The sequence below is a fragment of the Punica granatum genome, chromosome 3 (genome assembly GCF_007655135.1).
Source record: "Punica granatum isolate Tunisia-2019 chromosome 3, ASM765513v2, whole genome shotgun sequence".
In the NCBI taxonomy this organism is placed as follows: domain Eukaryota; kingdom Viridiplantae; phylum Streptophyta; class Magnoliopsida; order Myrtales; family Lythraceae; genus Punica; species Punica granatum.
The window spans coordinates 1,413,857-1,431,030 of record NC_045129.1 but is presented as its reverse complement, the minus strand read 5'-3'; the positions used below and the strand labels follow the sequence as shown (position 1 = coordinate 1,431,030).

Genomic DNA, 17,174 nt, shown 5'->3' with positions numbered 1-17,174 from the left:
CTTTCCAAACTTGAAACGTCTAGCGGGCCGGGTTGGGCCGACAAAGTCGGTCCCCGACATTCCCAGCCCCGTCGGACAGTGGCCGCCATCTCCCAACTGTAAACCGCCGTCACGAAAAAGGCGCCGTCCTTTCCTTCCCCTTCTCTACTTCCTCAGCCTTCCAAATTCGCCATTTTCAGCTCACTCACCACGTTACCTGCGTTCCCCATAACACCCACAAGCCAAAGTTTGTTACTTTCGTCCCCGAAAAGATCTCCTTTCGCGTCATTCGTACTGTTCATTGCATTCATGATACCTAATCCTCAGCTCCCCTGCCCCTTATGATCCTCCTGAAACCCCACTTCCAGGCACAGATTCTGATCCCCAGGCAGCTCAATTTCGCGGAATTCCCTAGTCCCGGTCTCGGTCTCGGTCTCGTGTCCCGATCCCGATCCAGAATCGGTTTGCAGTCCAAGAGCAAGAAGAAGCTCTGCAAGGTGGAGTTTTTAAAAGAAATGGGTGCTGGGTGTTTCAAGGAAGCTAAGGATATTAAGGGGCTGAAGGTGGAGTTCGATAGCGGCGGGCAGGACTACTTCGACGATGCCGCTTCTGTTTCTCCCGAGCACCTTGTGATCATGGTTAATGGGATCATTGGAAGGTTAGATTCATGTCTGCTCATTGTGTGGGATGATAGTTCAGTTGCTGTTGCTTAACTAAGGTGTTGTAATGGTTAATCTAGAATGTTATGTCAATGGGATCTTTGGAAGATTAAAATAGTGTTGGAAATTTTAGTTCAAGTTGGACTATTTATTTATATGAGCAACCCGATGCCACATATGTTAATTCAGTCGCTGTTATGGAGGGGCTATTGTGATAGATTCTGGAATATTATGCGACATATCAATTTTCCGTGTTTATGGTTAATGGGATCATTGGGAGAACCAGAGTTTCTTTAAATATGCAACTTAATTATTGTGTTGGATGATAGTCTGTACTGTCATTAGCTTATGTCGATGTTTTAAATAACATGCACGATGGTACCATAATCAGGATCTCAGGTTTGTGTGTTGTCTTCTGGTTGCTGTCCAGAATGTTAATTTAGGATGCCATGTTGGTAATAATTATTAGAAGTATCCATGTTACCATGCCTTCATCTAAAAAGCTAAACCTTGTCAAAACAGTAGAATAGTTGGCACTACATGTGGCATATTGGGCATTACAAGCGCCACTTTTAGCTGTGAGCGATCTTATGGTAATGTTAATATAAACTGGAGTGCCAGTCTTTGGATCAAAATGATGCTGAAGTTCAGTATTTGTTTTTTCGCTGCTGCCCATTTCACTGGAATTTGAAATTTGAAATTTATGTCATTCTGCGCCAAAGCTTCACCACAGAGACAGGCTCTATCAGGGTGTTAGTTTTATGTCACCTCACCATAGTTCGCAATTTGTTCATGGATTGCAATTCTCTAGATAATTTTCTCGAGAAGTTATCGTATTATGGCTAATTTTAAGAGCTTTTGCATACATGCAAATGATGTATATTTTGCGTGTTCAGTTCTGAAGATTGGAAATATGCTGCTGAGCAGTTTGTGAAGGAGCGTCCTGATAAAGTGATTGTGCACCGTGAGTGTTCCTTTATTCATGTGCAATATTTTTTCTTCCATTTTTAGTTCTCCTAACAGTAAAACTGGAAGCATTTTAATAAATCAGCACTGATTTACTGCTAAAGAATGGTCAACAAATTGATAACATTTGGATATTCTCTTCGTTAAAATATGGAACTTGTTTCTGTTTTTGGTGAAAAGTAAAAAAAGAAAAGGTTCCAAGCGTGTTCTGCAAGGACTGAAAGGTTTCTGTGCAAAAAAATAGGAATTTAACTATTTTTCCAATAAGGACTGCATAGTTTTCACATTATCAAAAACTTCTATTACTCCAATCCTTTTCTTTCCTCATTTGTTGGCATTCAGCAAGCGAAAGAAATTACTTTGTGATATATTATTCTTGTCGATCAGGCAGTGAATGCAACTACTCAAAGTTGACTTTTGACGGTGTAGACCTGATGGGCAATAGACTAGCAGAGGAGGTACTCATATTGGTTCATCATACTCATATTTATTTGACTGATAAAAATGGAAGAACTTTTGAGGCGTCACTTCATTCCTTTTCTGCTCTTCATTTTCCGTGAGCATAGGTGAAAGGTGTTATTAGACACAGGCCCGGGGTTCGAAAGATATCCTTTGTTGCTCATTCCTTGGGGGGACTTGTCGCAAGGTATGCTATTGGCAGGCTTTATGAGGAAAACCTGCAATTACAATCGACAGGTAACGCCTCTCCCAATGAAGATCAAGCAAATTCTTTAATGCAACCAATTGAGCACCCTTTTGAAGCTCGAATCGCCGGCTTAGAACCCATGAACTTCATTACTGTTGCAACTCCACATCTTGGATCAAGGGGACACAAACAGGTAAATAATAGATAGTTATTCTAATGCAATAAACTTTTAAGACCATCATATTCCCTTTATCCTATCAAACCAATTGGCACTTCTCTTCTGGTGATTTGATGTTGCTGAACAAATTTTAGAATTGTTGAATAAAAATCATCTCCTTATTGCTCTGTTACTTATTGTCAACTGTATAGTTGCCATTCCTTTGTGGTCTTCCCTTTCTCGAGAGGAAAGCACCTCAAACTGCTCATCTGATTGCTGGAAGGTCCGGGAAACATCTCTTCCTTACCGACCATGATGAAGGGAAACCTCCTCTTCTTCTTCGAATGGTAAATGATACTGATGACCTCAAATTCATGTAAGTATCAACATTCAGTTCTCCCTCTTCAATTTACAGAAAGTTCGTTTTTATTGCTTATGACATAATTAGTGATATGTTTGAGCTCTTCCTGTAGGTCTGCTTTACGAGCATTCAAGCGTCGCGTGGCATATGCAAATGTAAATTTTGACCGTATCCTTTAATGGAACAAAACTTTGACTCTTGTTCATATTTTGTTTCCCTACAAGACCCTGTAATTACTATCTGTTGGTCTTAACCGACTGATAAAAGAGGTTGTTGGGTGGGGAACCTCATCGATTAGACGACAAAGTGAACTCCCTAAGGTAAGTCTGCCTGCTTTAATCAAGTTCCCTAGTTAGTAATTCAACCCAAAACTAGCTTGGTTTCATTCACCTATATTTTTCTCTACTATTTTACAGTCCAATCTTCTGGTGGTAGATAAGAAATACCCTCACATTGTTTACATCGAGAAAAGTGCCTCGGAGGGCGTCCATTCTAGAGCATCCCCTGCAGTGATTGAACGGAACATTGATTTGGAAGGTTTATCATATTCTTTTAACCATGAATTTGGTCCACTTCTTCTTTATTTCTAACTGCTGCTGCTCCAATTCTGCAATGTCCTGTCTGCAGAAGAGATGATTAGAGGTCTTACACAAGTGCCTTGGGAGCGGGTCGACGTCAGCTTTCACAAAAGCAGACAGCGATATATCGCACATAATACCATTTTGGTGGGTTCTATATTAATTGCTTTTTTCTATGTGCCCGCAGGAGGCTTTTTTTTTTTTTTAAATGAACTTTAAGGTCAAGTATAGTGGAGTTTTTATTTCTAAAAACACAGAACAATGGGTTTACATGGAGAACTGTTTCCAGCATTGTTTTTAGGAAATGAGATTTCAAAAATAAGTTTTGGAAACATATTTTTGATGATTTTAAAGTATTCTGGCGGAACCACCACCTCTTACGACTTGCCTTCAGCCATAACTCATATATAGTTATGAATTATCCACTTGCAGATTGCCCAAAGTAACTCTACACAGTCTGCTTGAAAAGCAATTTTCAGAATTTATTTTACTGAGCAGGCCCCTTGATTCTCACTTATTTAAGCTCTTGAATTTGCGTACGGAATTTTTGGATTAATTATACAAGAAAATGCTATATATGCACAAGTTTTTTTGATATTTTCCATCTTCTGGATCCAGGTGAAGACTTACTGGCTAAATTCTGATGGCGCGGATGTAGTATTCCATATGATAGACAACTTCCTTCTATAGCTACTCACTACATGGAAATGGGTTAGACTTACTTTTGTGAATATTTAGTGCCAATTTATAGGAACATATGAAGTTACCGTATTATGGGGATTTAGTTTCATTATTGGCTTTCTTTCTGCGATAATCCTTTCTTATGTTTGTTACCATGTTGAAGAAAGAGCATGATATCATAGGGAGCACAGTTATGTTGTACTGCTTTCTTAAGTTGTGTCCTTTGTACCAGAAATTTGTGAATGAAATGAGAGGCAAAAGAAAAAAAGTTGCATTCATGCTACCGGGAGCACGTTGAACAACTCAAGTCTGACATATTATGTTTTCTCTATACATCGGTCATTTCGACTCCTTTGTTTGACATCTCCATTCTCCACCAGTGATATGCTTGGGACGAAAAACATAGTTTTGGTCCTTCACTCATGGGCAGTGATCAATTGAAACTCTGAGGGGGCATTGAACCCTGATATAATTTTGAAATGTAAGTCTTATCTAGCTAATCGCTTATCTTTGATTGAATTTTCCATATGATGATTTTTGCTCGAATAAATTTCAGCGCAGTCGATAATATCTGATGATGTCTTTATGAGACAACAACCTTATCAAAATTCATTTAAAGGTAGATCAAGAACTTGTTCGAACTGTTAAGTGATGTGCCTTGTTACCCAGTTAGGTGGCCTCGCGTGTTCAAAGCACCCCACAGATGTTCTGATATAAGGCAAGATGAAACACTACTTTAATGCAAAACGTCAATGCAAGCTTAGACTTCGATGATACCAAACTTTCAAGTATGCCTTTCTCTATAATCTCTCTCTGTCCATGTGATATATGCATATTTTCAAAGTTCAATTGATACTCATAAATGGTGCATCTTCTATCAGCTTAGGTTGGAATACTTAAAAAGATTATTGGATGATTACTCGCGTTACCAGTACTCAGTGTTTGCTCTGGTTGTGATTGAATTCTAGTTTGTGTCATCCTAGTCATGTCTGCAACTGTTAAGCCAATTTATATGCGAGGATATCGATAAAAATTTGGACAATATACTTTTAGTTGATCTATATATTCCAGGAATCTGTGGATATCATCAGATTTTCATCCAGAGGATTGAGATATTGATGGATACTTGACCCTAAAGAAGCAATGGAGAACAAATTAAGGACTTCCTTTTTCATTTCTGATCTACAAACAAATAAACTCGCAGAAAATCTCACTTGTATACAACATTTGAGAAGCATACTTTATCCACTCCTCTTGTTAATTTCCTTCAGCGTATGACTTTAGCATACTACTTAAGACTCTGCATTTAAACTCATCAGTATCCACACACCGAGGTTCTCAGAGAGTCTGAGAGCTTGATTTCCTCAGTTATCAGGAGGATGAGTAGCCTCGGAGAACTTTGTCCCTGCTGGCTTCCTCCTCAGAACTGCAAGATAAATGGTACGTACCGGTCGCAAAATGAAGTTATATTGTCACTTTGAATTAAAGCATTGTCATGGCACTGCAGGGGTTTTGAGTTTTCACCTTTCTGCTTCTTGGCCATGGTCGCTGTCCTCTGTTAAATTTGGAACCTGGTGATGCAATGCTAGATTTTTCCGTCAGCAGGCTCGATAAACTCTTGCAGAACTAATCATCCAGGTAGATAGCATCAGTATGTATTCTTACACGCTCACATTTCTTAATATGCTCGATATATGCCTTTTAATTTTTTAAGCATGTTGCATGAGGGTGGCATGCATGAATGAAGTATTCAAAATTTTAGGTTACCTCTTTATAAACGCCGAGCTCCCCTGCCGATTTTGATATTTCAACAACACAGTGAGCTGGAGCAACTTCAATCACCTGCACGTCCCACAAAGAGCAATGAGACTTAACTTGATGACAGATTATATGCATTTAATCTTAAGCCCGTAGTTACCTCTGCTGATAAGTTGTGCGATTGAGGCCAACACCTTGTAAGATTTTGGGCAGGATGCATCGTAATCTGATAGGGGAAAAAAAAAACTATCAGCTTCAGCTGTTGAGGAAGGTTTGGTTATTCCATATGCATACAAAGAGAAAAAAGACGGTATTTGGATGTACCCTGTTGTTTAGTCGTTGGACTGATAGGCTGAGATCATTAGCAGCAGCTTCGATTTTCTCGAAGGTGTCATTAATTGTATTCTTGGACCCGAGCTTCGTTTTCTGTTTGTTCTCATCCTGCAATGAAAGTAATATCCCAAGTTGGACTCGGACTCACATGATGGACTCTGAGATAGTTTTACTTCACAAGCTTAAGAGCAGAAGTTCTGAACGCACTTCTTCTTCGAAAAGGCCCGATAAGTCGAGATCGTCAGACATCGCTATCAGTTGAAAGGCGTTTATGAAGCTTGAGGACTTTGGCATCACTCTCTCTGTCTCCTTATTGTCCTGTTTGTCAAAATTTCTGTCTTAGCTGAATCACTAATCGATTTACTTATGGCTTTCGGATTTGGCAGTTTCATACTTACCTCTAGTGTATCAAAAGCTGCAGTGACATCATCAAGATATTTCCTCTCGTCGTGTTCATATCCATGAGAAGGTATGTAGTTAATCTGGAACCACGGGTCCTCGATTATCTCATGTATTGTGATCCGCTACAGCCACAAAACAGATGTTATTAATATCTGATTGTCAAACTGGGATTTCTTGGAACACGACAGGATCTGCAATTGGTTACAGATAAATACTGCAAAAACTTGGAGATGTCCTCCGACATTACCTTCTTTGGGTCCGGTTGAAGTATTCGTGAGAGTAGTTGCTTCTGATTTTCAGTAAACCAACTCGGGCACTTGTACTCTGCTCTCGATATCTTCATGCAATAGATCATTGATCAGTGGAAGAACAATATATATATATATATATATATTCCTTGTGAATACTCTTTCTCCTTTTAGTAGGTAGTCTAGTAGCAGCCAATTACCTTTCTGTACAGGTTCATGAGGTTCCGATCATCAAACGGCAAATTACCGGCAAGTAACTCAAAGAGGATCACCCCACACGACCAGATATCTGCAGCTGTTCCATCGTACCCTCTATTTGCAAGTAGCTGTCCCGGACATAACAGACATCAGCATATACGCCAATCCTGATGACTTCCTTATCGGTAGTTTCCTGTCTTCGGATATCAAACTTCAAAAGAAAAGCTCAGAATTTTGGATGCTCACCTCTGGTGCTACATAGCACGGAGACCCGCATGCTGTGGATAGCATCTTCCCGGGCTGCCAAATGATCAAAAGCATAGCCATTTCTGCTTGAAACTTGCTACTTATCGAGAAACGTAAACAGGCAACAAGGTTATTTAGCTCATTACCTTTCGCAATGCACTTAATCCAAAGTCGGTGACTTTCACGTTCCCGTTGCTATCCAAAAGCACGTTTTCTGGCTGTATGACAGAGCATAAGATCATAACAGGCTTTAACAACTTCAATTTCGCGAAATTCCGGGAAAAAAAATGCGGGAACATTAGTTCGGTAAGGTGACCTTGAGATCTCTGTGGCAGACTCCTCTGTTGTGGCAATAGTCCACAACATCAATTAACCGTTGGAAGAGCTTTCTCGCCTCGTTCTCACCAAACTTTCCGACATAAGACTAGGAAAGACAAATAGAGTTTCTCAGGACTTTGTGTACTTGTTGAACTATAGATTACCAGAACACCTTCCTAACTAATCTCTGCAGGAACTAAAATCTGCCTCACCAGTTTGTCCGAGAGTTGTCCGCCCGACACGTATTCCATCACTATGTATATCTTCGTTTTTGACCCGATAACCTGCAGATGAAATTCTGGACTTTAGAATCATACAGGGCAACAACAAAAGCTCGGGAAGTAATCCAATCAAATGTAGAATGAAGCATACCTCGTGTATTCTTACAATGTTGGGATGGTGCAGAAGCTTCATCGTCCTTATCTCCCTTTGCACCTGAAATATAAATGCAGAAACCAGAGTATTAGATTACGGCACCCCCTGTTCTTGCTTAGTACGTTTTATTTTTTTTTTGGGTTGGGGGGGGAGGCGGCGCGGGGGCAGGAACTATGGAAATGAGAAGAAGTAACCGGTCAGAGAATTATTCGCCTGATACTTGAGATTACTGTCCATGACCATCTGCTTATTGATGATCTTGATGGCGGCTTGGTTGCCAGTTGATCCATCCACGGCGAGCTTGACCTTCGCAAAGGTGCCCTCCCCGATTGTCCTGCCCAACCTGTACTTCCCGATGCAATTGTTTCCGCGTCCCATTACTGATCTCCGCGAGCCTCTTCTCTGACTGCAGAAGAATTACGACAGCCGGACGGTAATAACCAGCTTCTGATCAAGGATGTCTGCAAGCGCCTGCAAGAGTTCTTTTATATCAGGTGAGCTCAAACCTCGACTTCGGGTCCGAACGGATTGTGTTTTATGCCCTCAGGCTGCTTCTTCTTCTTCTTCTTCTTGTTCCCTCCATCTGCAAATGCCATCTCTTATGGTGATTAGTAAAACGCCCCCCCTGGAGACAAAAAGACCACAAAAGGGTGGTCACACCGGCCATTAATAATCACAAATATTTTTTATTAATATATACACGTGTGTATGTATTTATGTATGTGCATATATGTAAGGGAGAGGTGCATGTGCGTTTCCTTTCCCTCTCTTGCCGCTACGAATGTAAGACTGGTTGGTTTGCAGTTTGCACGTAACTGATGATGGAGTCAACGTCCTGTTTGAATGGAAGGTTTTGCTGCTGCGCTGCCTTCGTTATCTTTCAGAGGGGCCAGCCTTCTCTCAGTCACATTACAGTAAATATTTGAATTTGGATTTGGATGTGCGATCTGTTTTCACATTGACATTATTCTCGTCTCTTTTTTTGCCTTTTATGTCAGGTCGTAGGAAATTTGAATTTTCTTGGCTCGGTCGGCTCGTACTTCCGGATACGTTCACTAGTACGTTGATGTACGCCCAAGAGGGCCAGTCGAAGCCGCTCGCAATGTGGTCCAACTCAATAGCTTACAACTAGTCCAATTTCAATGACTTTGTGAAGTTTCATTTGCACTGAAATTAATCATTCCGAAAGAAGGTATAGTACTGGTTCTTCCTCAAACACAGTCGTGTGAAAAAGAATCGATTTTAAGAGATTGTTTTAATTTATTGTGTAAAGAAATAAATTGCAAATCTCATTTATGTTATTAACTTTTTCCCACTGCGTTGCAGCTGCATAAAAAGTTTCAATCGTTTGTTGTTTAGGGTTGTTGATGAGTCCACGCAGCGAATGTGTAATAAATTGTCTTTTTAGAATATCTTCCGCGTGGGGTTTTGATTTTCAAATATTACAACTTCGGACAACTCGTTCACTTCATGACAAGGCAAGCAAGAAGCATTAACAAAGAGGGGCTCGATCGACAAGACGATACATGTTTACGTTATAATTCAAAATGTAGATGCGCCAATGGGCAAAAATGTCTTATTCGTGATCGATTTCGGTATATAGGGTGACCGCATCCGACTCCATAGTTTAAGAAAGAGAATTTGTCGATGTGACGACTAAAATTTAAGGTCCAGATCATGATCCAAGTATATTAACTGCCCTTTTAGCTTTAAGCAAGAACATAGAGGGAGAGTGATAAAAGAAAATTTCTCGGGACACTATATATTGGGTATCGTTAATTAGTTTCTGTGTCCTTATACATGTGACCAGCTAATAGCCGGTGCGTTGCATGGAACACTTTTAATTGGGAGTAATTTAATTTTTCAAATAATTTTCTTGATTAGGAATAGAATATGTAATATCACTTCTTCAGTACTTTTGGAATGAATAATATATGATATATATATATATATACACTAATTATAATGCCAATTTACAATGGAAGAATGGAGGATTAACAAGCAGTCGCAACCTTACGTTCACTATTAATTGTTTATTATACCTCATAGCTAACTTGGTAAAGTGAAGATCTTTTTAGCTACACTTGTTAAAAAAAAGGAGAAAAATTTAGGGATATCTAAAATGACAACAATTATATATTATAGATTTCAATTTCATCATTAAAAGAAAATTTATTAATTTAATAAGTACACAGTTTGCACCATGATCAATTAATATATTTATTTATATGCAGAGCTTTTTTTACCAATATTAGATATACATGTACGTTAGAAATTGCCAAAAGATGAAAAATTATATTGAAAAACTAAAGAGCCGATTTGCTATTACCTAGAAACATATTCAAGACATAGCTACCAATTCAAATCTAATGTGGCTTCATATATAAGAACAGCCAATATACACAGTGAAATTCTGTGTATGGATGTAGATTATAAGAAATGAAACGGGTCGCTAAAAACGCATTTATTTTCATTTTGATAACTCACGATGAATAATATATATAAAGAGGTCTTTTAGAACTAACATGAGTTAGTTTAAACAGTTTGACATTTGTTCCTCTTAAATAAGATCTCGGGATCGAATCTTGTAAATGAAAAAAATGCATACTGGAAGAGATTTATTCCTTAGTGAGCCAATATGATACGACTGGATTAGTCAGGGGTCCATTGGACTTCCGAATACCATAATACATACCGAAAAAAGAGGTCTTGTGGAATACAAGAAAATGATCTCAATCTCACAACAAATCCATATATATATAAAGTTGCATCCCTCCTGATATATATGGTTAGAAATGTAATTTTATGTATAATATAAGGTCATAAAGGTAAATGTTTAAATAAACAATTGTAAATGTATATACAATTAGGATGAAACTAATAAATGCAGATAAATCATTAAATACTTTGTAATTTTATTATACAAGTACATTCTTGATAAAAAAAATCTCAAAATTTATTTAGAAAAAATACAATTCCTCAAAATAGCATATCTATAAAAGAAATTTTTGACATAATTAGTAACTAAAATAAAATTCTATTGACATGCAATAAGCATGTTTTAATATCGAACACTTTTGAAATATTAAAAGATAAATCTATTTTTAAAAGTATGAAGTTGCAATAATAATTTATGACAATAGTTTATTTACACTTCTTTTTTTAAAAAAACACATGGAAGTCATCTATTACAATTTTTAAAAATTTAATATTTAAGAAAATGTTATATGTTTTCTAAGTAATATCATTTTTTTCATCTATATTTGGTATTATAATTTATTTTCAATTATCCTTAATTTATTATTATATGCACTAATATTTTAATGGTTTCAGTTTAAGAATATATAAAACTTAATAAACATTTCAGTTGTGATGTCAAAATTTTTAAAAATCCATCTAAATATAACCACCCTAACCTATTGAACCTGGGCAAAAAAGCTAGTATTATATAAACTTGACAATGCCATATTAAATAGGAGTATAATAGCAAATCTCTTACTAATACATAGATTAATATGTTATACAAAAATTAAATAATAATACATATTATTAATTAATAATAGCGATTATGAAATGAAGAAGCTACTAGTTCAGATCACTTTATATGAAAATCTATATGTATTATATAAACTTGACGACGCCATAATAAATGGGGATATGATAGCAAATCTCTTACTAATACATAGATTAATATGTTATACAAAAATTAAATAATAATAATAATACATATTCTTGTAATTAATAATAGCAATTATGAAATGAAGAAGCTCCTAATCCATATTATTTTATACGAAAATTATAAATATTTATAATTATGTAAATAAAAATTAAATAATAACACATATTACTATAATTATTAATAGCATATTACGAACACTTATATAATTATATAAATAAAAATTAAATAATAAGACATATTACAGTAATTAGTAATAGCATGATGAAAATGAAGAAAATATTCAAAGTAATACTAAGAAGAATTCAAATCGCATATTATCATTTTAATAAAAATCACATATAGTAAAAAAAAATATTAATTTTTGTCTCTCAATATTAATAAATCGGTTATGAATGATAAACTCCACTCATTATTTGCATTAGATGGGCTCATAATATTGTTTTAGCGTCAATGTCAATCTAAATTTTACCGTCAATGTCATCAATTGATAAAGGAAAACATGATTTAGTGACAATTAAGAGGATGATATTATTATCATTTTAAATTATTTTAATTGCATAAATATCTGAGAAAACTATCATTTTGATATATGAAGTTGCCTTTTACCATCAATTTGATACACAAAGAAATTTTTCCATCAATTTGATACATGAAGTTCTATGTCGTCAGTCAAAATGGTAGACGTTAAATGTGATTGATGGAAATCTGACGTGGAGTCTTACGTGGCTTTACAATGTTAAAAAACTTAATAAAAAATTCATTGGACCCAAATAAATTCATAAGTTGGTTTTGGAGCTCCTAAGCAAGTGATGAGGTTCTTTTGTCAAGGTCAATATAAACTCTTGATTCAATTATTCCTATCCATTGGGTAAAATATTTACAAGGTAAGTAGTTTCTTCCAATTAATTTATACTTTTAATTTAAAATCTCTTTGTAAGTATGGTTCAGTTGGCATGTTCCACCACAGCCTACAAAATCTGGAGCATATTATTAAATTCATCATGAATCAAGATAAGATTCCAACTAACAAAGTGAATCGTGTTGTTTCACTCGACTACAAACTCATAAATATAGGTAGAATCGTTAAATAAGTAATATATTATGGTCAAATTATGAAATGTTTGAAATTAATTTAATGTAAATATTTGTATAATTAATTCATATAAATGTAATTGATCATTTTCAATAAGTACATATAAATATGTTAATTCTACACAATAAATGAAATTTAAGGATCTACTAAATTAATTAATATAAAAATATTTTACATTGATACTTTTTTATCATGACAAATAAACATAATACAAATTATTCATATGAAGATAAGTATATATATAAACCAATTATTAAACATACATTATTCTTAATTTATTTACATTGACTACATTATATTAAAATTTTTCAAAAGTATTATATAGCTACTCTTATTAAATATTAATTAAGTATACCATCCATCGAAGTGATTGGATCATTTCATCTAAAATTATTCAAATTCACAAAATTTAATTTATGTAATGTTAGAAGAATAGAGTACAAGCCAATACTAAAATTATAAAATTTATTCTATAATTATTACTCTTTCATCAAATAGCAACTAAAGATTTTGAATTTTTAGGAATTTAAATGTCTTTCATAGATATAAGATTGATAATTGAAATGATGTATATGAATTCATTACATAAAATCTTTATTTACGAATTGAATAAAAATAATGTTTTGCATATATCAATAAAATTTATAAATTCATATTATTTATTATTTTCATATTTAACTTCTTACTATAGTTTTTTTTACAAAAATCGTGCAACACGGTTCAATAACTTAGTGATAATTAACGAGAAAACATAATTAATAAAAGGAAAATAAGATAAATGTCGTTATTGATACATTTAACGTAAGTCAGCAACTTGGGCGTTATATAGATGAGATCGATGATGGGATCGACTTTTATCCGTATCATTAATGTGGATGATAGAGGAAAAGGAACTCCACGGCGACCACGAACACACACACACATATATATAACATTATTACGACACAGAAAAATCTTAATTAATCCTTCGATATCGACCGCATGTACGCAAGGTCATGGGGTCAGTGGTCTCTTAGTCGCCCTCCTATGATCATAAAGTGTCTTTGTCTTGTCAAAAACATATAGAAAGATTAATTACTTAAATGCTATACATATACATATATAACATGCCGGTAAATAAATAAAACCTCCAACCTGTATCCGTTCACAATGTCGACATTCAGATAAGTTATATTATATACATGTCCCACCTATGGATATGTGTAAGACCTAAAAAATAATGTCAGAAACTTAAAGAAGTCATGATCGATTGATATATAATTTCCCCTTGCTTCACAGACGTCGATTAATTTCTGATCACTTGAGAAGGGCACGTAAAACAGACAAATTTGTATACGTGTATGTAGGTGTATCTATGGGTACCGATTATTAGTAATGGTTTATTTCGTCGTTTTAGGTTTAACTTTGTGCACCTTGTATTTCTTCATTATAATTGTCTAACGTGAACATGATTGCGATTGCTTCGATCACCCTAATACACAAAAAAATCACGTAACATCTCGAGATCAAGCAACCATTGGCACTGCTTCACGCCTTGGTAAAATACTAATTAATAAGGTTGTCCTCTCCTCTGTAGAGATTCTAACCCGTTTGGTTTCATAATCAAATTTTAGAATTATGATTTTGATTTTAACTCTACCCACTACACAACAAAAACACACGTTTCCCAAGTCAAATTTATAATACCATCTCATTTGTCTTTTTCCACAATCAAAATCAAAGTTACTTTAACTCTGAAATCAAACGCCCCCTAAAGCATCTGTCGTACTAGTCTATGGTGAAATCAATGGATGGAACATGCAATTAATTTTGCTCATCCGATTGCAAAGGAAACTCATAACTTGGAAAGAAATAAATAGTAAAATAAAAATAAAGGAATACGGAGAGTTTGATTAATCTTGAAGTTCCAAATCAAGGGTGATGTACTGTATCAAATTCCCGTTATAGTAATGGGGTAAATTTAGTATTATTATTTCTATTATAGCTTATAGGAAAAGTATACAGTTGTTCCCCCTAAAACCTGGGGCTCAGCATATGCAACAAGCCGTGCTGTAGATTACAATTATATGTACAGTCTGTTTAGACTATTAATAAGTATGCGGTATATGCAATTTCTACCCAGATTAAAAAATATAAAGTAGTATACGACTATGGAATTCTTGTAGAATCTCATATTCAGAAAGATATCTCGTAAGCATCTAATTTATTACGCGTACTCATTCGTCCTTGCAAAGACTTCACATTTAAATAACCGAATGATTCCATTCTTGCATACCAACACAAGTAAATAATCAATCCGCAGTGTTTGAATTTTGAAGCACGTAATGCCTGGTCGTTGCTTAATTAAGAAAGCACACACATATTATCATCAACTTGTAATAAGTAATTGCACATGGGGCATGGATTTTTTTTAATTATCTTTATATATATATATATATATATATATCTCATATTTATATCTATTTGCAGGGATTTGAATTTTGTGCATCCCTGTTTTTGCGATTAAATAGTTATTTATTTTTTAATGTTAATGCATTGCACGATGTAGCTATCCTCCTAATCTCTTTGGATTTATTTTCATTGGTCCAAAATAACGGATGGTAGACAAAGAAATTTGAGGGACATCGCAGGGAGTAGATATTAATTAGGTTGCCAGGGAGGGGTTAGGTGGGGCATATAATATTATTCACTCGGAAAACATGCCTTTTAAAATTTTTCCATCCGTTTTCTCTACAGTGAGATTTTCTCGTTGACAGATAATATCATTCGATTTCCTCCACGACTATAAAATTAATTAAATTCGTATGGCTCAGTGAGGAACCATATCCAGATAATTAATAGATGGACTCGTTTATCAAATGGCTAGTGATGGATTTAAATCTTAACAACCTTATCTTCTGAATAATGAGTTGTCTGCTTTCACTATTTTTGCTGAACAAGACGAATGCTCGGTTTACTTATTTTAACCAGGAGCGGATCTATGCATAACATAGTGGGGTGCATTGACCCCACTCAACTTTTGAACAATTAAAATAAGTGTATTACAATTTATAAAATTATTTGAATTCGATTCACTTTTTCGAAAATGCTATAAATATATGTGATGCAAAATACAATTCCACCCCGCTTCTTATCTGAAATCTGAAAAGAATTAGAGTTCGGGAGTCATTAAAAAGGGGAAAAAAAAAATACCATCGCTCAGTTTCTTTCTTTAGAATTTGAGTGTATTTTAATCTCTTTTTTCTGTTTCCCCCAAAGCTTTATTTTTTTCATAAAAAGGGGAAAAAAAGAAGAAGAATATCCTAAACCCCATAGACACAATGCAATCTTGTCTCTTATAAAATATAATTTGTTTTTTAATGGTATTCTTAACTTCTTCCTCCATTTACTTGCCATTAAGCAACTGTGAGATGGTTTTTTTTTTCAGCATGTCAAGAACATATCATTAAAGAGGTGCAGTTACTTATTCTTTGGAAGAGTGTAAGCCTTGATGTTGCTATTGATATAGAAAAATATTGAAATATGAAATCTTAAAGAGTAATTTTAAATTTATTTAATTATCTTCTAATTTTAATGATATTTCAGGATATTTAATAATCATTTCATATTTTAAATATACTTAAATAAATTTATTAAATAGAAATGAAAATTATTTAGATAATACATTATTACAATTAAATATATATAAGATGACTTGTTTCCACTGACTCGCGAGTTATGGATCTGCTCTTGAATTTAACATATTAAAAAAATACGTCAAGCGATCCGCCGGGTCTTTGGGGAATATCCGAACTTCTCAAATGCAGGGTTTTCATATCGGGGGAGACTGTTGAATAATGCAGGCATAGACGCATCAGGATTCATTCGATACTAGGCACGAGCAAGGGGAGCGATTCCATGACAAACGGGACATGGTGGGTAGATAATTTGGATTGTGTGGGCTCGGAGTTGGCACAATTAAGGATCAGGTGGTCTAACTTTAATATGTACTTCTGGGCTTGAAAGGTTGTTTGGGCCTCACTATGCTTTGAACGTTCTGTTGGGCCATCGGCCCCTTCGCTCTGTACCATTCGAGCCTCTCTTCACCTGACTAAGGATAAAAAGGTCTCTGTCTTCTCTTTGCCTTCATGAGAACATAATATATAGTAACATCTGTCAATCTATCTATCTCTCTATTACAATGAAATGAAACTACATGAGCCTAATACAATGAAATAAATATCATAAATGGCTTGTAACCGAAAAAAAAATTGTAACCGAAAATCATAAATAGCTAAAAAAGAAATAAAAATAATCCCACCACGAGTATCGAGCATGAAATCTCTTGTTTACTAAAGGCGCACGTTGTCTTTAATTGTCAATCTCTTTACTTCCAATGTATGAAATGTCCTATTTACGAGTATCTTCCGCTGTTAACAAGGAACATTCTCCAATCACTTCTATTTTCATTAATTCAGAAACTCAGGGTGCATTAATGACTCCGACAACTCTGCAATA

General features: G+C 35.1%; 2 protein-coding genes across 4 annotated transcripts; one reads left to right on the top strand and one right to left on the bottom strand.

Moving 5' to 3' along the window:
- The first annotated feature begins 34 nt into the window (after positions 1–34).
- Positions 35–4,310, top strand: LOC116200021. Its single transcript, XM_031530677.1, has 10 exons — positions 35–637; positions 1,535–1,602; positions 1,992–2,062; positions 2,171–2,443; positions 2,620–2,783; positions 2,881–2,936; positions 3,036–3,088; positions 3,185–3,305; positions 3,396–3,493; positions 3,965–4,310. Exons 1-10 carry the CDS (start codon positions 321–323, stop codon positions 4,034–4,036), a joined length of 1,293 nt encoding a protein of 430 aa, XP_031386537.1. The 5' UTR covers positions 35–320; the 3' UTR covers positions 4,037–4,310.
- An 861-nt stretch (positions 4,311–5,171) lies between these two features.
- Positions 5,172–8,573, bottom strand: LOC116200020 (CBL-interacting serine/threonine-protein kinase 21-like). 3 transcript variants are annotated; one of them, XM_031530675.1, is made up of 16 exons: positions 8,412–8,572; positions 8,119–8,311; positions 7,903–7,965; positions 7,743–7,814; positions 7,529–7,636; positions 7,359–7,430; positions 7,213–7,266; positions 6,969–7,094; positions 6,768–6,857; positions 6,517–6,642; positions 6,326–6,436; positions 6,110–6,226; positions 5,946–6,011; positions 5,795–5,869; positions 5,552–5,653; positions 5,172–5,453 (listed from the first exon to the last, which is right to left on the bottom strand). In XM_031530675.1, exons 2-16 carry the CDS (start codon positions 8,281–8,283, stop codon positions 5,448–5,450), a joined length of 1,353 nt encoding a protein of 450 aa, XP_031386535.1. In that variant the 5' UTR covers positions 8,284–8,311; positions 8,412–8,572; the 3' UTR covers positions 5,172–5,447. The 3 variants fall into 3 exon arrangements, with proteins under 3 accessions (XP_031386535.1, XP_031386534.1, XP_031386536.1); XM_031530674.1 differs by having other exon boundaries at positions 8,119–8,573; XM_031530676.1 differs by lacking the exon at positions 8,412–8,572 and having other exon boundaries at positions 8,126–8,267.
- Positions 8,574–17,174: the final 8,601 nt, after the last annotated feature.